The 23,965-nt window shown below is 36.9% G+C and overlaps 1 protein-coding gene across 1 annotated transcript; it reads left to right on the forward strand.

The window, feature by feature from the left end:
• Positions 1–4,021: 4,021 nt before the first annotated feature.
• Positions 4,022–22,815, forward strand: LOC122091032 (probable uridine nucleosidase 2). The gene is made up of 10 exons (XM_042660841.1): positions 4,022–4,179; positions 4,404–4,519; positions 4,622–4,681; positions 14,649–14,834; positions 14,915–15,019; positions 15,634–15,730; positions 21,459–21,566; positions 21,655–21,790; positions 22,158–22,296; positions 22,421–22,815. Exons 1-9 carry the CDS (start codon positions 4,128–4,130, stop codon positions 22,264–22,266), a joined length of 969 nt encoding a protein of 322 aa, XP_042516775.1. The 5' UTR covers positions 4,022–4,127; the 3' UTR covers positions 22,267–22,296; positions 22,421–22,815.
• The last annotated feature ends 1,150 nt before the right edge of the window (positions 22,816–23,965 follow it).

Below are 23,965 nucleotides of genomic sequence, written 5' to 3' on the forward strand. Positions count from 1 at the left end.
AGTGCTTTCTTTAAGGTTAAATTTCTAAAGGGTAACCATATTGTTTTAGCATAAAGTAAACTAGTGGTTTCTAAAACTTGGTGGAGAGCTTTAGATCTCAAAGAGTTTAATTTATCAAAATCTAAATGGCTAATTGGTTCTGACGAGGTAAACTTTTGGCTTGATAATTGGTCTGGTAATGCCTCCCTATTCGGCTATGTTGATCGAATTGTAAATATGAACCTTGAAACTTAGGTAAAAGATGTGCATAATGATGATGTTGTTTGGGACCAAGATGTGGTAAATATTATAGATTTTCTGGAGGTTCATGATAGTATTCTCAACTCCAACATTATCTTATCAAACAAAGTTGATAGATTGGTGTGGACTCTGACTAGCAATGGCTTTTTCTCAACCAAGTCGGTATAGAATGAAATCCAATCTCACTACCCTCTTGTTCCTTACTCTTAATGGTTATGAAATAAGTCAATCTCTTCAAAAGTGGATTTTTTTGTTTGACAAATCTTTAATAGAAAAATTCAAACGGATGACACTTTGATGAGTATTGTTATTCCATTGGCTTCCAAATGTTTTTGTTGCAAAGATCCTTAGAGGGAAACAACAACCCACACTTTATTGGTGGGTACAATTGCCTCTAAGGTTTGAGATTTTTTTGGAAGAACAATGGACATTGATGTTATTTCAACTTAGGATCTCAGTACTAGAATTCTTTATTGGCAATCCCTTGCCAGTGTCAAAGGTATTTGTAAATACATAATTGGTCTATTACCATCATTTATTGTTTGTGAGTTATGACGAGAAAAAAAAATAATAGAAGACATAGTGAAGGCTCTCGTGCTGCAACTGCCATAATTGAGAAAATCAAGGATTGAATTCATGAAATCATTTACCCAACTAATTTTTTTAAATCTCTTTCTTTGAAAGATAATCTTATCTTGCAAATATTTAAGTTATACCCACCAATTAGTAAGGTTAAAACTCTAATTCATATTAATTGGTGTCCTCCCTTTATTATGTTAAACTGAATGTGGATGGTGCAAGCAAGAGGAATTCAGGTATTAGTGATGGGGGAGGCATTATTAGAAACAACAACGGGAATGTTTTGACAGTCTTTTCCAATTTATATGGGGTGTGTACAAATTCAGTGGCGGAAATGAGAACCCTTGGAGATGACTTGGTGTTATGTAAGGATTTGGGTCTCTCTGACTTTTATATTAATTTTGACTCCTCCTTGATTGTGAGACTTATCTCTTAAAGATCATGTACCTTGTGGAGCTACTGGTATTGATTTCAAGAAGTAATCAACCTCTGTGATTCCCTGAGAGCTTATATCTTCTTTTTATTTTGGAAAAGTAATCGCATAATGGATCGGTTAGCCAACTTTGCATGTGAATCTATTATAAATTCGATTTTCCATGATGATAATATTCTCCCATCTAATATTAGTTACATCATTCGGGAAGATAAAGAGAGATTACTAATCTTTAGAATATAATCTTTCATCTTTTGCAAGTTTTCCTTTTGGGTTTTACGAGTGTTAGATTGATTTGTATCTCATGGGTTGGGGTAAGACAGGCTGTCCCCCCTTTGTTTCTTCATTATTTTGTTTCTCTTATATAATAAAAGTTTAAGGTCTTCCTCGGGTCCTAGATAATAATCGGGTTAAAAGAAAAAAAAAAAAAAAAAAAAAAAAACTACATAGCTAACAAAGACTGATAATAAAGGGTCCGGTTCTAATTGTCAGTAATGTAAGAAGTGTTTTATTAATAGTGGCATTCTTGAGGGGGTGGCACTGTAAATTTCCCTTTTATTTTTTTATAAAACATTTTGTGCAAACCTGCCATACATAATCATGCATACAACCGTTGGATTGGAGATGAGGGTCCAATGATTGTGTGCATAATCGTGCCATACATAAAACCTCCTCCCCACTTTTTTTTCAGCATCTAAACATAGTCTTGTACTCATTTGGATATGTTACAAAGCACGTAAATAACCTCCTTTGGTCGGTTGTGGGTTGAGGTGAAAATGCTTATCTGCACTTAATACCATGGGGTCAGGGGGGACCAAACGGTTGTCTAGCCGGAATGGCCGAATACTGTAATCAATCAATTATATTTATTAGCCAATTTAAGTTCATATCCCAATTTTAGTAAAGGCCCATATATCCCAATTATAGCTTGATTATGTATTTAGGCCCAATTACTTAAAACAAGCGTAAAACGGGGCATGACAATAAATTGACCCGTCCCGACCTACTCCCATTCATTCATTTATTCTTTTCTTCTGCAAGACAATCCAAACACCTCCAAAAAAGACTTTTCTATTCTATTTTTCTCCACAACAAACCAAACATTCTTTTCTAGATGACTTTTTTTTTTGCCCTTTTTCTATCCATCTCATGACAAATAAACACAACTTTACACGTTGTTATGCAAAAAAATATTCCTCGCCCGAGTGCGGTTTGGATCAGGTTCTTGTGAATATTACGATGCTCCATCCACATTTGGAATATATTTAGTTTCTCTCTTCTTATAATAGGTTGAGAGGTTAAATGGATTTTAGGTGTGGATTAGGCACCATAATTCTTGTATGAAGACTTGATTCGGACTCGCCAAAATCTCGAGCAACGTCTATAAATAGTATTTTTAATGAAAATTAGATTCGTTTGTATGATCACTTGGTTGTACAGGTAAGTATCCAATACCCTTGCCATTTCATCATTGCATGGTTGAAGAATGATATTTTTTAAAGTAAAAATGATGGATGTTGGATGTTTACTGGTATAACTAGGTGATGGTACAAATCATAGTAAGTTTGGGAATGACAATAATATGGAAATGATACGTACGGCAATCAAACGAGCCATACGAAAATAATACGTTTCAAAAATTCGGTGCAATAAAATGTGCACGGCAATGATATGGTACGTGTTTAATATGATTGTATGTAAAAATTCGGGAACAAAAATAGGGGTTTATTTTGATATTAAAAATGAACTAAAACTGGTTGTTTACAACTAAATTCTAATATTTCATACCTTCATGAACACCTAAATCCAATCTAACTTTCCAATTGAGGATCATTTCTCAAAATTTTTTTTTTTTAAATCTAATATTAATTAATTTTAACCATGTCTATCATAGCCAATGTTGATAAGTGATCCATCAACCACTTTCTATCATAGTAAATAATAACATATATTTGTCAAAATAATAATAATAATAATAATAATAATAATAATAATAATAATAATAATAGCATGTGGATAATCATTTAAAAATTAAAATTTTATCATTGATATTATCTTATCAAACAAGAAAATCCACAACAACCCCTACTGATGCAGATTCGTATTTTAAAATCAGAATCAGATCACGTACAGGTCCATTCAGATATTCAATAATTCAATCGTATAACCAATGGTAGATTTGTAATTAAGGTAAGATTTTAAATTGAGTGACAAAATTATAATTAAGTAGACTTGATAGGTTAATGGATAGGAAATTAAGGGTGGACATATAAGATTATTGATTAATAGATTTAGGATAAACTTGAAATGAAGTTAAACAAATGGTATAAAGTAATAAAGGAGAAAGAGAGAGACAATATGGAAAGAGGGGTCGGAATTAATAAAATAAAAAAAGGAAATGCGTGTCATCCACATTTTTTTCTCAAAATCGAGAAATCTATGAAAAGGGGAAGTGTCATTTTGACTTTTGGGGTTGAGTTTTTTTTTTTTTTCTCAAATTAAACATATTAATAAGAATAAAATGTATAATACACATTTAATAGGAGTACCTATAAAATATACGTATAATATGAATTTTTTGAATTGATACATCAAATTATGAATTTTTGATTGAAACATTCGGATACTGCAAAAGTTACACCCATTGTACCACAAACAAAAATATCCATTCTCTTTGTAGTGCCAGGTGTCAAAAAAAAATGGAAGTTGAATTAATATACTAACTTGCGCCTTATGTCGCAATAACCATTTCCATTAATAATTAATTAGTGTTAAAATCTCATGGGCAGGGTGGCAGACTCAATCACAAACTCAAGTTGCAGAGCTCTCTGTTTTAATTTACTTTTATTCTGATTTTCACTTTTGAATCGACTCAATGGCCACCGGAGAGTTGAAGAGGATCATCATCGATACAGACCCTGGTATTGGTAAGCTCTCTCTCAATCCTATATGATTAATTTCATAAACAATTAGCTTCTCTTTCAAATTCTTGAATGTCTATGAATTTCATATAGACCTAGAGGTTCAAGGTCTATAATTTCTTGCAAATTTCTGCAAATCATATGGCGGAAGCTCTCTTCAGATCCTTTTTTATTCAATTTTTCCTCTTATCTCTTTTCTGATCCTTTGTGATTTCGACTGATGCATGCAGATGATGCCATGGCTATATTTTTGGCGCTGCAATCGCCGGAAGTGGATGTGATTGGGATAACGACAATATATGGTAACGTTTATACGACACTGGCCACAAGGAATACTTTACATCTGGTTAGTTAGTTCATCCGCCACTATCCGTATTTTTGTTTGAATTGCTGCGGCAGTTTTGAATAATTAGTTATCTATTTTCTAATATTTTTCATTCTGGTTTAGTTGGAGTTCGCTGGGAGGACTGATATTCCAGTGGCAGAGGGGTCTCATGTAACAATCACTGTATGTTTTTTAATTTTATTTTTCTACAGTCATTTCCTTCCATGAATTTCCATTCACTTTGTGAGAAGAAATAAATTTTTAATTAAAAATTAGAAAGAAACTGCGAATTTTTTTAAGTTCTTTCTATTGAAATTCAATAATAAATAATGTTCCTTAGTGAAGGAAGTTGATGACTTTGTTCACAAATCTGGCTAGTCATGACCGGTTTGCTGTGCTAGTTTTGATGATGATGATGATGATGATGATGATGACCATGTAAGGGGGTGGGGATCCAGCTCCAAAAGAACTAATTGAAACATGTGTTTTTGCGTTGTTATATTTCAATTGCCATTCCTTATTAACAACTACGTATTGGATTGGTTTTCATTATCGAAGCTAACATGATGACTGATTTGTAGAGCTGATTTTGTCATGCATTATTGATTGATATAACTATTACATAAAGCATAAACAGTATGCAATTCTCTTTTTGGGTAGAAATTATATGTAAGTGTATAGAAAATAGCTGAAACCAAAGGGAATTCATTATCAAAGCTCTATATCCAAACTCATGTTGATAAAAGTTGGTTTCCTTTCCCATTATCAAACCAAGCGCCCGTGTATGTTATAAAAAGAATTAGAGGAATTGTCGTCCCGACTAAGCGATTGATTTTCGGAATTGTTGGATTTATATGTCCATCAAATCGAAATTTAATTAATTTTAATGTTGTTAATTTGTGTTAATGTCATTGGGAGATTGTTTGTCTAAGGTTTATACCTTAACTCGTTTGCGACTAGGTACAAAATTGGTCACTCTGTTCATATGGTTGTCACATTGTGTATTATTAGGAATGTTATTCTGGACATGAGTGTGGATGTATGTATTTGTGTACATTGGACAGGATCACTTCAGAGTCTTGAATGGATTATTTTCAATTATTTAAGAACAAGATTATCTTTTATTAGTTTATGATTGGTCCTTAGACCTGGGAGGTCCTTATCATTGCAATCAAACATTGTAGACTTTGGTGTACTAACAGTTCATTTGGGCTATACATCAATACCCTAGGTGTTTGATGTTTTCCCCGTGCAAGCTTTGTAAATAGCTTGCAAAATGATTTAAGACTATTATTATTTATTAATAATAATGGGAAAATATTTTTGTAACCAAGTTGGTGAAAAATAAGTTTTAACCTTACTTTTTTTCCCTTTTATGATAAAACACTTTTTTTTTTCAATGAGGGTAAATTCTATCATTTCACATAAGACGATGATGACTCATAATGATAACTCACTTTCAACTTATCTGAAAACCCTTTTCCCCTTGCTTTGAAGCAAATTTAGCAAATAAGACAATGGGCAATCAAAAGAATGTTACTTCTCAACTCACCACTTTGGTGATAACAAGTTGAACCCATTAATAACTATTTTCTAAAGATTTTAGAATTTTTTTTTTATGTTCAATGAATAGTCTAGATCTTTTTATATGATGATCCAATGGATTAAGATGGAGACAATAATGAAATTCATGTCCGTAGGTCCATTATGTGATTGATGTAATAGCACCTGACTGGTTGGACTAGCACGACTGGCTTTGGAAATCTATAGCCAGAAAGATCCAGTCTAATCCGGGCTTTTGGTCTAACAAGGATTGGAAGTAGTTTAGTTTATTTTTAAGTCTTTTATTTTGTGTTCTTTATTTTTATATCTTTTGTTCAACGTAGGAGATAGATATCAGTTTCAGTTTTAGGGTTAGAATAGGAGTCTTTTATCATCCCTTTTAAATACAAGTCTTTAAGATAAAGCGATCTAGGTAGGATCACCCAACATGATCCAACCACTTGCCAATTTCAGAAAAAACAGGGCAACTAAGATAACATCTACTATAAAATAGCAGCTAGGGAGAAAAGATGCAGCAATTCCATAGTAGGAAATTTCTCCCTTCTCTCTCTCTCTCTCTCTCTCTCTCTCTCTCTCTCTCTCTCTCTCTCTCTCTCTCTCATGTTCTTGAAGGTTTTGAACCCTAGGGTTTTGTGCAGAGAGTCTTGCTGTTGTTTCTACACAATAGTTGTTTGTTGGAAGTGTTCTTCAAGTTCCTGTGGTGTCTGCATTGGATCAAGTGCCGAAATCCTTAGGAGAATTTATGCTTGTGGATTATCAGGTAATCCTAATCTCCCTTCGATTTTTCGAATGCCCAAATGCTACACAAGGTAACATCAATATGTTGAAATTTTAATAGAGAATAGTCCCTCCCAACAGGAACAGGCCTACACAAACATGGAATTCATACAGAAAGTGAAACATAATATGCGCGGTTATTTTGGCCTGGCGGTTGACAGTTTAAATAAGAATTCACACTATTCCAAGGACCCAGAAAATTTTGGTTACTCTAACACCATTGATATGTGTAAAGAGAAGAGACTTCTAACAATATGAATGACTATCCAATTGAAGAAAATGAGGATTGCTCAATTGGATGGTCTGGGATGAGGCTAGTAGCTCTTTAGGGCAGCAACATAATGGACTCTTACCTTGGATTGTAGCTGCTAAGAATGATGGTGGCTATTGCTGACATTGGCATCTGATTAGTGATTTGTTGAGGTCAGGTGTTATATTGGAGAGGTAGAAGAGTCCACATTCAGTTAATGCCTCTGAAGAGAAACTTCAAAAATCTATCTCGATGTTTATTCTTTGATGCCTATGGACGTTGTTAGTCCAAGAATAGCTTGAATCTAATTGCTCCAACGGTCAGAACTGTGTAACTTAAACATGGATATTGATCGTTCCACTAACCTGTTAGGACAGATTTAGGGAACTAACCTACAGGAAAGAATAACAGTAAAACAGAAGACTAGAAGTTAGGACGGCTTAAACCAACAAAGGCAGCTAGTTTCTTGCCGAAAGTATACATAAAATCCAAAGCACATCCAACATTTGGATCAGTAGTAATAGGGGTGTACAGAAAATAGAAACTTAGATGAACACCAAAATAGTAAGATAAAGATGGCCTCAGATCAGCAACACTAATGGGATTCAAAGTCTGGCTGGTAGGAAGTAGGGTAGTGATGTCGGTAGGGCTGTCAAAAGGAGGACTCGAACTGACCAATGTTTTGTCCCAAGTCTAGACCTAGTTTAGTCCCATCGAGCCAGCCTTGTTTGCTCCAATTTTGCACCTATGATGGTCCACTCCTGCAGCCATCGAACCGGCATGGCAGCCCCTTGAATAGTGCATATTTTACTTCCCTGATTGGTCTTCTAGAAGAGCTCAAAAAGCCAGCCCAAGCAGCCATTGATCCAGCCTATCCAGCAGCTTACATCATTGGTGTTACTATTCACATGAACAGTATTTTTCTTAGCAAGTTTTGGTCTTCAAAAGGATCTTCTAGAAGTATGCCAACTGTCCTATCTGATTTGGAAGGAAGAAGTCCAAGATAGTTTAAGATCTGCCTGTCAATTTCAGCAAGATTTGTTTCCTTTTTTGGTTTTTCTTGGTTAGCTAGTTAGTGTTAGATGTTAGGAGGTATTAGATTAATAGGAGTTTCTATTTTTGTATTTACTTGGTTAACAAGTAGTTCATTGTTAGGAAAGTCTATGTTAGGTTCCTATTTTAATTACTTTCTAATTGTAAGCTGAATTCACTCCTTTATAAGGAGATGCAGTAATCAATTTCAGAAGATAATGAAGATTTGAGTTAAACAGAAAAAGATGGCTTATACTATTGTGCTGTGGAATACAGTTGGGTGAGATACCCATTCGTTAATTCTTCTCCACCGCTCTCAACCATCCATTGATTTTCTTTGTTTCTTACTTTTCCTTTTATTTGTTTTCTGTGAGAGAGTGCTTGGGTGATCATTACAAGCTTGTTGAAGTTCAGAAGTTCCATCAAAAGACCAGTTGAAGGCCCGTAGCTGCTGTGCTGCGGAATTTCCATAAAGTTTCCGTTTTTATTCTTCAAGCATAACATCCCAACTAGCTATCATTTGAGGCTCATCTTTTGAAGGATATTTGTGCATCACACGAGGGACCTTCCCTCTAAATTTAAGGTTCATCAAAGGCTGAAATTTCAATACTGAATTGTTAAAAGTTTCCTAATTCATGTCAACAGCATAACTCTTAATTCAACCATCGGAATTAGCTCATATTTTGAGGGCTTGTTGACCTATCTAGGACCTTCATCTACTCCAAGTTTCAGCTCCATTTACGGTTTATGAGATCTCGTATTTCTCCCTATTCAGTTAGATTTTTTAGATCATGCCTGGGATTAGGATCACTTGTGATTCTAGTTCTACATTAATTGCTATGAGAGCTAGGTTAAGATGGAGCCGAAGGTTGGTTATTTAGTGGCGAGATAATTGCATACAAGTTCTTTGATTGGATCGATGCTTTGAACGACTACTTCGACTACTACATCTTGACAGAAGCACAACAACTTCGATTTGCTTGTTCCTAGATTAATATTACTGTTCACGAAGCATGGAATATCCGTGAAAGACAACTTCAAGCTCAAGGACATGAGCCTAGAACTTGGGACGTGATGCAGTTCGAGTTGACGGGCATGTACCTATCTAAACATGAACGAAGAATGTACTTCCCTCCTCCAGAGTCCCCTCTGAAGCCATCTACTGATTTTCAAAAGCCACCCACAGGTGACAAGATTCCCACTGTCGAGAGAGAGTAAGTCATTGATGTTCCTATTAGTGGAATTCATGTGGATGAAATCAAAATCAACAGTCACATTGGTGGACAAAGAGATCGAAACCAAGGAGATAGTACTACAACAACTATGGCGATCCTTTTGAACAGCCAAGAGGAAGATCCTAAAGGAAACGAGATTGAAGTAATGGTTGACAATGTCCTTGAAGAGACTATGAACGACAAGGACGAGGGACTTGAAGAGCCTAAACTTGAAAAAGAGCACATAGAGGATGTGCTAGAAGACGACCCCATGGACACATCTGTAGACATTGAAGTTTAACACATGGAGTTCATCATCCCCTTGAAGTACCTTGAAGAGCATCAACCGTGCTTATGCGACTACCACATCCGAATGATCAAGGATTTACTTGAATTTTTATACGGCTTGATGATGGACGTGCACCACGTGGGAATCCTCCTTATCCTCTACAAAATTTGAAGGGGCGAAAATTGATGTAGGTAGGGCTGTCGAAAGGACTTGAACTGACTAACATATGGTTCAGTTTTGTCCCAAGTCTGGACCTGGTTTTGTCCCATCGAGCCAGCCTTGTTGGCTCCAATTTTGCACCTATGCTGGTCCACTCCTGCAGCCGTTGAACCAGCATAGCAGCCCCTTGAATAGTGCATATGTTACTTCCCTAATTGGTCTTCTAGAAGAGCCCAAGCAGCCATCGATCCAGCCTGTCCACCAGCTTCCATAACTGGTGTTACTATTCACATGAACAGTATTGTTCTCAGCAAGTTTTGGTCTTCAAAAGGATCTTCTAGAAGTATGCCAACTGTCTCATCTGATTTGGAAGGAAGAATTCCAGGATAGTTCAAGATTTGCCTATCAATTTCAACAAGGTTTGTATCATTTTTTGGTTTTTCTTGGTTAGCAAGTTAGTATTATTTGCTAGGAGATACTAGATTAATAGGAGTTTCTATTTTATATTTACTTAGTTAACAAGTAGTTCGTTGTTAGGAAATTCTATGTTAGTTTCCATTCTCATGTTAGTTTCCTATTTTAATTACTTTCTAATTGTAAGCTGAATTCACTCCTTTATAAGGAGCCGCTGTAATCAATTGAGAAGTTAATGAAGATTTGGGTTAAACAAAAAAAGATGGCTTATGCTGTTGTGTTTTGGCCTGTGGGATGCAGTTGTGTGAGATGCCTAAACCAGAGAGGTGAGATGCCTAAACCAGAGGGGTGAGGTGCTCATTCACTAATTCTTCTCTACCCTTCTCCACCCTCCATTGATTTTATTTCTTTTCCTTTTATTTTTTTTCTGTGAGAGAGTGTTTGAGTCATCATTACAAGCTTGTTGAAGTTCAGAAGTTCCATCAAAAGACCAGTTGAAGGCTTGTAGCTGTTGTACTAGAGAACTTCCACAGAGTTTTCTTTTTCATTATTCAAGCATAACTTTCCAACTAGCCATCAGTTGAGGCTCATCTTTTGAAGGATATTTGGGCATCACACAAGGGGCCTTTGCTCCAAATTTGAGGTTCATCGGAGGCTGAAATTTCAAGATATCGAAAGTTGCCAAAAGTTTCCTAATTCTTGTCAACAGCATAACTCTCAATTCAACCATCTGAATTGGATTATGTTTTGAGGCCTGGTTGACCCATCTAAGACCTTCATCTACTCCAAGTTTCAGCTCCATCTGAGCTACGGTTTGTGAGATCTCATATTTCTCCCTATTCAGTCAGATTTTTCAGATCCTGCCTGGAATTAGGATCACTTGTGATTCTAGTTCTACATTAGGTAGAAGAGAGTAAACTTACAAACTTTGGGCTCAACCAGATGGTTGAATCTGCAGTTTTAGCAGGCATAACCTGAAGTCAGAACTGAAAGAAAAGCTGCTGGTTGCTGCACTTGGTCAAAAATGACAGCAGTGGTTTATCAACTCTTGGGGAGTAGTATAATTCAAGACCACTTTCTATCTTCAAACAGAAGCCCAAGATGCAAAAGAAAATTCCCGTGCAAACTCTAAATTGGAAAGAAAAAGAAGGGAATAATAGATGAGGAGAAAAATGAAAGGAAAAGAGATATTACCAGGGCTTCACCACCACTGGTTTGCCATTGGATTCACCACCAATAAGTCCTTATCTTCACCACCAAGGGGCTTGTGCATAACCACAGTAGCAATCAACTTCACTAAGAAGAATACACAAAGCTGAATAACTGAAATTGTAGGTCTGTATTCCCCTTGTTAGTATTTATAACATTAGAGGCTGTGTTACAAGAGTTGCAAGTATTGGCTACTAAGTAGCTTATAAAATAGCAACTCTTGGAGAAAAAAAAAAAGGTAACTTTCTAGAAACAAGATGTAGTTGTTTAAACACAAAAGAATCAAAACATGTAACTACTAAGTAGTTATAAAATAGTACTCTTGAAAAAAGAAAGGTAACTTTCTAGAAAGAAGATCTAGTTGCTAAAACACAACAGAAACAAAACATGGTAACTACTAAGTAGTTACGAAGTTCAGCCAAGAACAACTTCAAAGATAGAAACTAAACTAAACTTTCCTGTCTGAAGAATATTCCGGCAAGATGTTCCAACATATCCAAACATAGTGTTCTCATAGGCCCCACACAATCCTCTAGAAACCAAACCAAGGTCCATGCATGGTCTAAACCAGAACCAGAACCATAGGACAAGTTAGTTATGGTTCTGCCCTGCTTTCTTCTTCTTGGAATGAACTGCATCAGCTCTCTCCAGGTTGAAGAAACATGACCTTGAGTTTTAGTAAGCCAAGGGAGGAATTGCATGTGGTGGGCATCCATCTTTAGCACAAAACAGTATTCTGGCCACTCATGATAGCTAGGAATGAAATCCACGAGGGATGGCCCTCTCTCCTTGAAGAACTCGGTAGGAATCATGATATCGATGTGCTCCATCTCAGGATCAATCTCAGCTGTGGAAGGTGCTTCTGTGGAGTTTTCTGGAATTGTACCTCCACCTCAACCTCTGCAGTAGTGCCATGCCCCTTGACCTCTTCAATGTATCTCTCTTCCTCAGTGTCCATGGTAGTGTCAAGACAAATAAAGTTGACACCTTGAATGTCCTCAAGTGGTTGTCTTGGTTCCTTCTGTTACATCATACTTCTCAGTGGTATTTGAAACCTGCATTTAACTTCTGTGGAATAAGGAAAAACTTTGCTACATGCCCGTACTCCTGACAACTAATGCATTTAGTGTTGGAGCTACTATCCATAGCTGCCTTCCCTTTGTTGTCGGTAGCCATAGCAGTACCAAAGGGTCGTCTGGTAGGGGTAGTAGTGGTAGTAGTGCGACCTTTGGCCTATCCGAGACAGCATTGACAGTTGACCTTCTTCTGCACTCCCTGGCTTGAAAGCCAAATTGTCTCATAGGAGGTTCCAAACCCGATGGTTGAATCGAATGCTACAACAGGCATAAACTGAAGTCAGAATAAGAGAAACTGAGCCATAGGTTGCTGTACTTTGGGAAAAAAAGGACAGAAGTAGCTAATCATATCTTGAGGAGTAGTATTTGATGTGTTCAAGACTACTTTCTATCTTCAAATAGCAGCCCAAGTTGCAGAAGAAAATCCCAGTGCGAGCCATATGTTTGCAGGAAATAGAAGGAATAATAGAAGAGGAGAAGAGGAAGGGAAAGGGGATATGACCAGGGCTTCACCACCACTGGCCTGCCATTGGATTCGTCACCAATAAATCTTTAGCTTCACCATCATGGGCTTCTGCGTCACCACAGTAGCAATCAACTTCACTAAGAAAGAAGATCTAGTTGTTAAAGCACAAAAAGGGAAGAAACAAAAAATTTTAACTACTAAGTAGTTATAAACTTAGCAACTAAGAGCAACTTTAAAAATAGAAACTGAAGTAAACAGCCTCACTAAAGAATATTTGAACAAGATACTCCAACATCTCAACACATAGTATTCTCAAAAGGCACCACACAGTCTTGTAGAAGCTAAACCAGGGCCCACGCATGGTCTAAACCAGATTCATTAGCAGAACCATAGGACAAGTTTGGCCTGGTTCTAGCCTACTTTTTTCTGATGGTTATGTTTGCCTAGTGGAGGAATTACTTCGTTGTTGTAAGAACTGTTGGCTAAATGGGGAATCCTCTGGATAGGTAACAGGTCAAATTCAGTGGTCCATCACAATCATATGTTTCACCATGTATAGTGTTTTTACCCTTGTTTCTTTAAGTTCCAAGTTCTTGAGTAGAAATGTAGAATTGACTTGTCAAATAATTTTCAAATTTCAAAGCATTATATTGATGTGCGGCATAATTGAACATAAAAGATGATGTGAACAACATGGACACTTGATTTGAGCATGAAACAAACTGCCAATTGGCAGAAATAACTTTTGGCACCATACCCTTGAGCCACCATCCAGTCCCCCAGAAAAAAACTGTGGTGTAGACAATTGCCAAGGAACATGCTCAGTTATGAAGGACAAACTGAACACATAAATGATCTTTTTTTCACGTTTTTTTCATAAAGATTCTTGAATGGGCGCTGTGGGATTGGACAAATAAATTTCATCATTTGGCTGGTCTACTAAATTCTTTATTAGAGACCATTAGTAGAAATGTATGACTATAACTGGAGTTGGTCTTTTTCTTATTAAAAATTTATTTGAAAATAATAAAAAGAAAAAAATATATATTCTCTTGCTCTCACAGCACACAGCAAGAGGTCCAGTAGTCAGATATATTCTCTGGATACCATACAGGATTTGTCAATGCCACAATCAGTTCATTGATGCTACATTAGTGAAACAGTAACATGCCCAAGAGTGTTTTGGCTCCATTTGGGAATCCTTTTCAAATTCACAATCTTGTGTCCAACTTTCTTTTGTTTTGCACTGTGAAACATATAATATCATGGGGCATATCCGATGTGGGAGTAGGTATAAGAATAGCAATGTCATATTGTGAATTTCTGTCAAAAGAATATTTTAAATATTGTAAATGAGATTCACTTTGGAGTCCATAGATAATCTGATTTGAAGTATTTGGGGCTGTCAGACTGCAAGAATCAAGTTTATTCTTTTTCAATTAGTTGTCCTTACATGTGCATCAGAAGAAAAAGAATATTGGGCATTAGTTATATCTCATAGATCTCATATTGTTATTTTCTTCAAACTTCGGATTTCATTGATAATACAGAAACTGAAATCTCATAGTTGCTATGTCATACATATCATCCACCCCATATTCATTCGCTTCCACCTACTGACAGTCATATAACAGAAGCTGAGCTGCACAAGAGATTATTCCTGCAGGTGCATATATTTATTATTTCTTTGATTGTGTAAAGAAAGGTACAAAGCTTCGCATTGCTGATTTTGTCCATGGCACGGATGGACTAGGAAACCAGAACTTTCCTCCTCCTAATGGAAAGCCTATTGAACAGTCAGCTGCTGCATTCCTTGTTGAGAAAGCAACTCTATACCCTGGAAATGTCACTGTGGTTGCTCTTGGCCCGCTTACAAATATTGCCCTGGTCAGATTCTGGGCCTATGAATATGTGATTTTAATGATAATTCTGTTCATATTTTTATTAGATATTCCTTTTTGGCACAGGCTATTGAATTAGATCCTGGATTTTCAGAAAAGATTGGGCAGATTGTCATTCTTGGTGGTGCATTCTCAGTAAATGGGAATGTTAATCCTGCAGCTGAGGCCAATGTAAGTGAATTTATGTTCTAGCTATGTTCTGGCTCCCAGTCCCACTGAGGCCCCGTTTGGGTGGTAGGGAGTTAATGGGGTGAGAAAGAATAGTGAAGTCTGACAACTTTCTTGGAGTTTTAAAAAATTGGGAGTTTGGATGCTTGGGGTGGGAAATGCTTATTGTCCAACAAGATCCTTTTCTCCCCTTTGTCCCCCTCACCCCACGCTGTTCAAATTCCCATCATGTACTATAGGATTTTGAGGAAAAGGTGAGTGGAAGTTGCAACTTTTCATTTTCCAACCCCACCTTGAAAAGCTAATGAAATTCCAAGAAATTAATAAATGCAACTTTTCTTCATTTAACTATTCCTGCCCAAACTCTACAACATGTGGGGCCCAATTCCCCAACTTTCCTACCCCAACCTCCCACTACCCTAACAGGGACCTACCCCCTTTTTCTCCCATGTTACAAGTAAACTAAGTGCAAGTGCCTCTTATTGAACTTGGAAGTACATATGCTTATACCTCCCCCACACCCCCCCACCCCCCCCCCCCCAAAAAAAAATTTTTTTTTTTTTGAGGGTTTCTATGATGTTCTCTAAATCATTTTTTTTTTCTAATTGAGTAACCAGATTTTTGGCGATCCAGAAGCTGCTGATATTGTTTTCACAAGTGGTGCAGATGTTTTGGCTCTGGGAATAAATGTAACCCATCAAGTTGTTTTGACAGGTATCTTTTCCAAATTCTGACCTCCCATAATATCAAATATAGCAAATAGATGCAGATTTTTGCTGCTGCATTTTTAATAGTCATAAAGCATCTATTTCATTCCCGCAATGGGCCTTAATTTCATATTCTTGTGTCACCTCCTTTGCTTAGTATGTCATCAGTGTCTAGGTTGATCTTGATTGATAATGCAAGATGGTAGAAGATAGCAAAAACTTGAGCAAAGAAAGATGTTTTGTGGCCAAATTCCCCCTATCTTGGTTGAAATCCATGAAACTTGAGAGATTCTGTCAAAATATGGAAAACAGTGTATGTTTCCATCGAAACATGTCACTTATATAAGCATGGTTGGACCAGTTAGGTCGAATCATGCAAAATTTTGGAAGTGTCATTGAAACTAGTTGAAATCAGTATTATTTTGGTTTTAACCCTTGGTTTCTTCTCGGGCCATACCGAAATTGGGAAATTTCAGAGTTTTGACCAAAATTTTGGGGAAACTTAGAACCATGAATATGGCACAGTTGAATCTCATTCTCATTTGTGCCATCTTCCAAGAGCTGTTTATCTGATCCTTGGATACTTATTTCTAGCAATGTCTTCTGCCTTTGGATTGCACATTTTCAAATGCATAAAGTCTTTGTTCTATCATTTCCAAAAGACAATAAAGAGCAACCAAGTGCACAAGGCTCTCCTGCAACTGCAGGGTCTAAGAGGGGGAAATGTATGCAGCCTTACCCCCTGCTTCGCACGAGAGGATGTTTCCAAGTTTCGAACCCACAACGAATAGGTTGCAATAGCGCAACTTAAACTTGCGTTAATGTTCTCCCACTACCATTTCTCAAGGGCAGTTTGTTCTACTAAAGGTTTGCAGGTATTTAACCTTCATTTTAGATGTCTGCAGGCATCCAGTCATCAGATAGATCACATCAACATCCAAATTATTGTGGTTTACAAGATTAAGCCTTTTAAAAATTTGAACTATGATTTTAGACTTTGCCATGGCGCACAAGTAGGTCTTAGACTGGTAAATAAAATTGTATGGTTTCAAAAATGTTAGTTAAGAGCAAGGTTCAAAGTATAAGGAAGTATCATACTGTATAGGCCGATATGTATCGGTATCGGCCCTTATCAATATGTTACATGGAAAAATTTTAAATCCTGTTGTATTTGCATCGATACAAACCGATACATATCGAAACGTACATTTCACTGCGATTTTTACTTTTCCATAGAGTATCGGTAGGTACTAGTATGTATCGCTATGTATCGACCGATAAATACCGATATAGTATGGTACATGCCGATACAGTCATAATGACCAAGATGGATCACGTCTCACCAAAACACGATTTTTTCAAGGGGATTTTGTTCCAAAGTTGCTGCCAACCATTTTTCTCTCTAACTAAAGTGGAAATCAAGGTTGGAAATCCATATTACACCCATAAACAACTACAAACCTTGGATTCAACAATGGTAAAGCAAAGATTCAATGCATCAAGGCCCTCAACTCAATTTTTTGAAGAAAATAGCACTTTTTTGGGTAGATTTTTGCTAGAACCCTTACTTTTTTGTAGAAAAATAAGTAAGTTTATTTTAGAAAAAAAATAATTTGGGTAAGCACGGATCTCTTCATGGAACTCATCACAATGGCAATGGCAATGGCAATGGCAATGGCAATGACAATGACAATGACAATAGAAAAAATGTAAGAAACACCCGATCCTCTTGAATAATTTCAATTGAATGTACTTGTCTCTCACTGCGGTAATCTCCATTTTGGTGTTTATGCATAATACAGGTTATATATGGCTTTCTTTAACTGTATTTTTATGTGAAAGTGTATAAAAAAGTGTTTCTTTATCCATTATGTGAGTATTTTTAGCATATCTTAGTGTATCTCAGATATTGAGCGATACTTCTGAGATGTATCTTAATTTTAGCCAGCCGATATGGCAAACGATACCGATACTTTAATCCTTGGTTAAGAGTCTGTGAATTCCAACTGTAGAATAGGCTCAGTTAGGCAGAGGGCTTAACAGAATTATGAAAGATCAGATATAAAATAGTAATTTAGAACAAAGATTATGATGCATATGAATAGAGAAGCTGATCTGATATACCAATGTAATAAAAACAAATCTGTTAAACTATTTATAGCAGAACACTGAATTGAAGAACTGACAAAAACAGATCTGAAACTAAAGATTTCTGCCAACAGAATAAAGCATTAAATATACCAACCTGTTGTTGATGAACCAGTGGCAGGAAAGCACCTCAGAACTTGCAGCAGATCTGATCTGGGAAGAGAGGACCCTCGGAATACTGCAGAAAAGGAGATCAAAAGAGAAAGAAGAGGAAGGGAAGCCAGGAAATTGATGGAGGAAATAAAAGGGAGAAAAGAAGAAGGTTCTGCTAGCGATCAGGTTGCCGTAGGTGGAGAAACAAAGAAGAGAGATCATAAAAAAAAGAGAGGGGGGAAATATAATCATGGGGAGAGAGAGGGAGAGGAAAGAGAGATCACAATCTCAATTTTCATGACAATTTGATTTCCTTTTCACCAATGGATTTTTTTTTTTTTTTTTGGAGGGGGTATATAACTGTAAATTAAAAAAAGGCACTACATGTCCACTGGATTTGGACTCTCTAACAGTAATGAAAAAAATAAGACTTTAAAAGTATAAAATATTACCTAAACTGATCATGTGACCAAATCTAGGCCCCACAACTTAAAGATAACTAGCAAATTATATGCATTACAAATGAACCCCTAAATCATTTATGTCAAGGCATCTTCTAGGTGTCCAATTGCCTTGGGCGTCTTGCGTTTCTTGTCGCCTTGCATCTAAGAACCCTCTAAAGCCTTAGGTCTCCTTGATGTCGCAAAAACAAACAATAACATTGAACTTAATGGGGTCAACTACATGGTGATTCCATGCAAGGACGAGCGCGAGGGTCCATACAAAAAGATTGATGGGTTATTGCTAATTATAATAAGTGCCGGCTGTCAAGCTAACATACCACTACAAATCAACCACCGGCTTTTAACAATAGACTATAATAAGGTACCGACTGTCTACCTGACGTACTATATAGATCCATCAAGCGAAAGCGTCCTACATGCATTACACCCACCACCAAAACAATCCATCACCCAACCTACTTTTATGAGATAACAAATTCTTAACAGCCCTGCTAAGTATGAAAGTAACAACTCGAACACACAATTCCGCATTGAAAACTAGATACGCAACACACAACTCCGCATTGCAAGCTAGATAAGTAACCCACAACTCGAGCCAGAGGTATCTATGAATAGCAGTTCAATGTAATGGCATAAAGCCCACCACCACAAGCAAAACCAACTGCAACTCACGTGAGTTACGTCCACCACCTACACAATCCACCACCAATGAACAAAATACTCTCTAATTTACCCCGTTGGGTCTTGTGGATTGACTAATGGGCTGAAATGCTTAGGCTTTGGCTTCAAAAGTCTATCATGTGGATTCAGCTAGTCTAAGACTACTACATATTCTCCCCCTCTAAAAAGAACTTGAAATCATCGAGTTAGGATCGGACTATGGATGCCGTCTGATTCGACTTGTTGAAGAAGAAACCATGCTGTCCTTGGTATGAAGAAGTTTCATCTCTTTCCATCAATCCTTGAAAGAATAGGTATTCTCGCTGCCCCTTCTTGTTGAAATGCCACGATTTCCCAAGGAGAGTGTGACAACCCTTCAAAGGTAGCATGCGACCTTGCATTGCATCGACTAAATCACCAATAGAATATGTAAGTAAATACCTCCCATATTTTATGAGATTGGTGTTATTCACCCAAGAAATCTTGTAGGATTTTGGATGTGGATTTCTTCAGCCCAAGTTTGCAAACTACATCTTCAGAAAAAAAACATTGGTAAAACTCCGATTGCCAATCACCATTGTGCGCAATTAGTCATTGTGCTTCACCTTGGTTTGGAAAATACTATTACAGGACTAGTCATCCTCTTCAAAGATTTTGTATGTAGCCAAAAGAGGACAAAGAATGTAGCAAGGGTGTCATTCCTCATCACTATCACTGCCTCCTCCTTCACTAGGCTCATGCTTTGCATCCAAATAAACCTCATCCATTTCTCTTCCAAAGCAGTGGTTATGAGAGTGCCTTATTGGCAAAGGCTACTCATATGGGTTTCAAAACACCCTAATTAGGTCACCATGGGCCCACCAAAGTGAATAAAATCCAAATATGGAGTAGCAATGGCAATTTCGTAATTCTCATCGCCTAGGTTTACTGGGAAGATCTTATTATTTTAACGGGTTTATGAATGGTGCGATGGTCAGTTGCAGAGAAAACCAGTAAAGCAGGTCAAAGACCTATATTTAGTCAACTAAGAGGCATAAAAGCTGAAAATTAGAAACAGTTTCTGTCGAAGAATGGAAACAAAACTCTTATCTACCAAGTTTCAGATCAAAATATGAATGAATAAAGAAGTCATGAGTAAAATAGTAATCTGAAACTGGTTTCAGACACTGGGGTACTGCCATGTAGAAGCAAGCAAGAAAGAAGAGTAAAGAAGAAGAAAAGAAGAAAACTAGAAGAAAGAAGAGAGGAGGGATCGCAGATGTAATTCGAGTATGAAACAGAAACGCAACAAGGAGCAGATGAGATTACTTGACCAAATCAGTGTCTCCAGAAAAAGAACCAGCATCGATAGAAAATTTCTTTCCATTTGACTCAATCTATCTCCAATGGAGCATTGGTTACATACTTACATCTATATACTAACAGATAACAAAATCAATTTAGACTTGGAAACTGAAAACAAACCCTATTGTAACCTAAACAGAAAATAAATCCAAACCTAAATGGACTCTACCTTCCTAAAATAGCTAATCAGACTGAAATTACAAAATTAACTCCATATAAAATATAAATTCCCTAGTTTTCTCTGCTTAACCAAAATCCAGACTTAGAAGTGGTTCTTCTTGGCCTGTGTTTCCAGAATGAGTCAAACCAATCCATCCATGAGAATGCTATTGTATTAACTTTCATGCTCTTAAAAGAACTTAATTCCCTTGAGTTAATTTGCATACCAAAGATATCCTTCTAGTAATCTCGACGCTGAGGTGGATCTTGGGGAAGATGGTTGGAATGCAACTCCATGAATGGGGAGAATGGACTGGTTCAAAGTTAAAGGAGGGAAAAACTTTCGCCATCTAAGGTTATCTGTCAACATGTGAAGCAACCTCAGATACATCCACCCTTTTAGTTTCACCTTGATGGTGTTCCATGCACCATCATAGAGAATGCCAGCCTCTTGTTTCCATGACTGCCCTAAGAGAACATCAAAATGTGCTAAGGGGCTGACTATGCAAGGCACCTGCCAGTGAAGCAAACCATATTGTGGATGAACTTGCATAACTGCGTCAGCCTCTTCTCTGGCATTAGATCCAAACCTGGCACATAAACTGTCTTGAAAAGCTTCTTATGTAGGAGGTTAAGTTCTTGGCTTCTTCATGATTGGTGATAGGACATGTGTAGGGCACCAGGGCCATCTATTGGCATGGTTTTGGGGGTTAGACCCTTTGTTCATTTAAATTCATTACGCTGTTCTGAATTTAGAGTTAGCTACTAAAGACCGACAAAAACCAGGGATCTCTGTGCTTGTTCCATGAGTCATTATATTCTTCTTATTTTTCATAAATATCATGACTTTTTTCTTGTATATTGCAGATGCTGATCGAGACAAACTTGCAGAGTCCAAGGGGAAATTTGCACAGTATTTGTGCAAGATCCTAGATGTATACTTCTCATACCATCGTGATGCATATGATATAAAAGGTCAGTGTTTGAGTGGCTATGTGGATTCCAAAGGTATTGGTATCCATGTCTATTTGATTTCCAAATGGATGTTTTGGATTTGATGCAGGTGTCTACCTTCATGATCCAACTACTGTTCTTGCAGCTGTCAACCCTTCATTGTTCACATTTGCAGAAGGTGTTGTTAGAGTCCAAACAAACGGCATCACGAGGGGCATCACAATCTTTTATAACAAAAAGAAGAGGTACAACATTTTTTCCTTTTGGAATAAAAATCCTAATGGAGTAATTTGCATAAGAACAGGAAGGTGGTGAAGAGTTTGCTGACCAATTTCAAGCCGTACAACACCGAATTCTGGTTCTACAAAATTGACTACTGAATTCTATTAATTTGAATTTGCATCTTAAGTTCTGTGACCAATTTCGTTTAAATGCAGGTGAAAAATATTTCTTCCTCCCACCCCCTCCAGCAATCATGCTTTTTTCTGATTCTTCTTGCAATCATGATTTTCTGTTGCTTACATAGTCTTAGAAGCTTTTGTTATTTCTATGGAAGTCTTTTTATTGTATTTTTCGCTGACTCAGTAGCTCTACTTTCGGACAATAAACCAGGTTTGGTGAAGACACTGAATGGTCCAATAAACCTACTGTGAAAATTGCTGTCACCGTTGATGCTCCTGCTGTCGTTGAACTGTTAATGGAAAGGCTTATAAATTCGTAGCAACGGGGACTAGAGTTGACTTATCTTCAGGTAGACTTCAGCTAAAATCCTTCAATTGCCAAGTGCCCTCCAAGCATTTTATGTCCATGTTGGTCCGTACACATTTTCAATTGTCAATTCTAACAAAATGACATTATGACTTATCTGAATGCAGATTATTGAACAAAATTTGTTTTCGGAAGTCGATTGACGATCAGATAGCCCCCTCGCCTTTTTCCGTCCCACTATTTTCTCATGCTTTGTTTCTCTAATATTCATATAAAAGGACTCCATGCCTATTAAATGCCACCAGGGAAGGAGAAAACCTCATATTTTTATTCACTTATAATGCATGGGCTGTTTCTACTTCTGTGCAAAATACAGGTAAGACACTTAATTTCATAAACAATACAAGTATACTCATTATGCATCTTAACTTCAAAAAATTGAACGCAACTACTAGAGGTAGGGGATGGAAATTGAAGTGTTACAGAACAGTTCAGACAACTGGTAATGGTTGTAGGCTCTTGTTTGAGAATGATGACATTTAATATTGAGCTATTTGACTTCTTTTTTTTTGTCAAGTGGCTTGGCAGCTCATTGGCCGAACCTTAGCTGGTGGTTCATTTAATTTTTGCCATGTTGAAGGATGGTGTGGTAATTTCGAGTGTTAGATATCTTATATAGGTGTGGATTGCCCATTTTTCAAATTTCAACCTCAAATTCAATCATTTTACTTTCTCTGTAATGGCCTACCCCACCATATATGTCCATGCACATTGGTGGTGGTTGATGCACCCCTTTTGGTAATCCTAGATTTTTTCGCTATTTTATTTTGTCACTTGGGCAAATTCTGTTTGGGCTTAAACTTAACGTGCGAGAAGAAGGCTTGGAGTCTATTTTATTTTGTCACTTGGGCAAATTCCGTTTGGGCGTAAACTTAACGTGCAAGAAGAAGGCTTGGAGTCTACCTGCCCAAATTTAATTCTCACTTGATATATCACGTTTCGTAGAACTATGGGAGCCACCCAACTAAGAAGGGGGGGGGGGGGTGGGGAGTTGAGGGGAGGCAATATGTGTAACTGTCATTGTTGAAATACCTGATTATAAAATTGAGTCTACCACTCAAAGTTTCAGTTATAAAAAAAACCTGATTATATGTGCGGTAAATGAAGAATCACGATTTTGAGTGGTTTTGTAAACTCAAACCTGATTTTGGGTATTTTACCTAATTTTGGTTATTTTTGTTGATTTAAATTTTTTGTGGGTGGTTTTATAAAGGGAAACCAAAATGGGTTTCCATGTAATTTTTCTTTAAAAAAAAAAAATTTAACTATTACTTTGAGAAGTCAATGATCTTTGAGCTAAGATGCTCTCAGGTCAGAAAAACGCTGACCACCTATTACTAGAATAATCTGAACAGTCAGATCAGATGGTCCAATGTGGTTCTATAATCCCCATTACTATAATGCGGAAAGTGTTATTGAGAATTGTCAAGACAGCTAAAATATAATAGCATGGAACAATGCATGTTATTGACCATTTATGTTTATGGGCACCATAATTGTACTAGCACTTGTAAATATTAGAATGGTAAATTAATGATTAATTTAATTATTTAAAGAGATTTTCTTGTTGACATCCTTCAAGGTGTTCGTAGTTTTGTAACCATTTTTCCTCATTCTTGCCTGCACCATTTAACAAATGGAATCTTGAGAAA

The sequence above is a fragment of the Macadamia integrifolia genome, chromosome 10 (assembly GCF_013358625.1).
Source record: "Macadamia integrifolia cultivar HAES 741 chromosome 10, SCU_Mint_v3, whole genome shotgun sequence".
Classification (NCBI taxonomy): domain Eukaryota; kingdom Viridiplantae; phylum Streptophyta; class Magnoliopsida; order Proteales; family Proteaceae; genus Macadamia; species Macadamia integrifolia.

Bases quoted from the DNA above. Each gene is read 5' to 3' on its own strand.
- LOC122091032 (XM_042660841.1), top strand. From the start codon at position 4,128: ATGGCCACCGGAGAGTTGAAGAGGATCATCATCGATACAGACCCTGGT. The intron at 4,520-4,621 runs GTTAGTTAGTTC...ATTCTGGTTTAG, and splicing joins CAAGGAATACTTTACATCTG to TTGGAGTTCGCTGGGAGGAC. The intron at 15,731-21,458 runs GTATCTTTTCCA...TGTATATTGCAG, and splicing joins CCATCAAGTTGTTTTGACAG to ATGCTGATCGAGACAAACTT.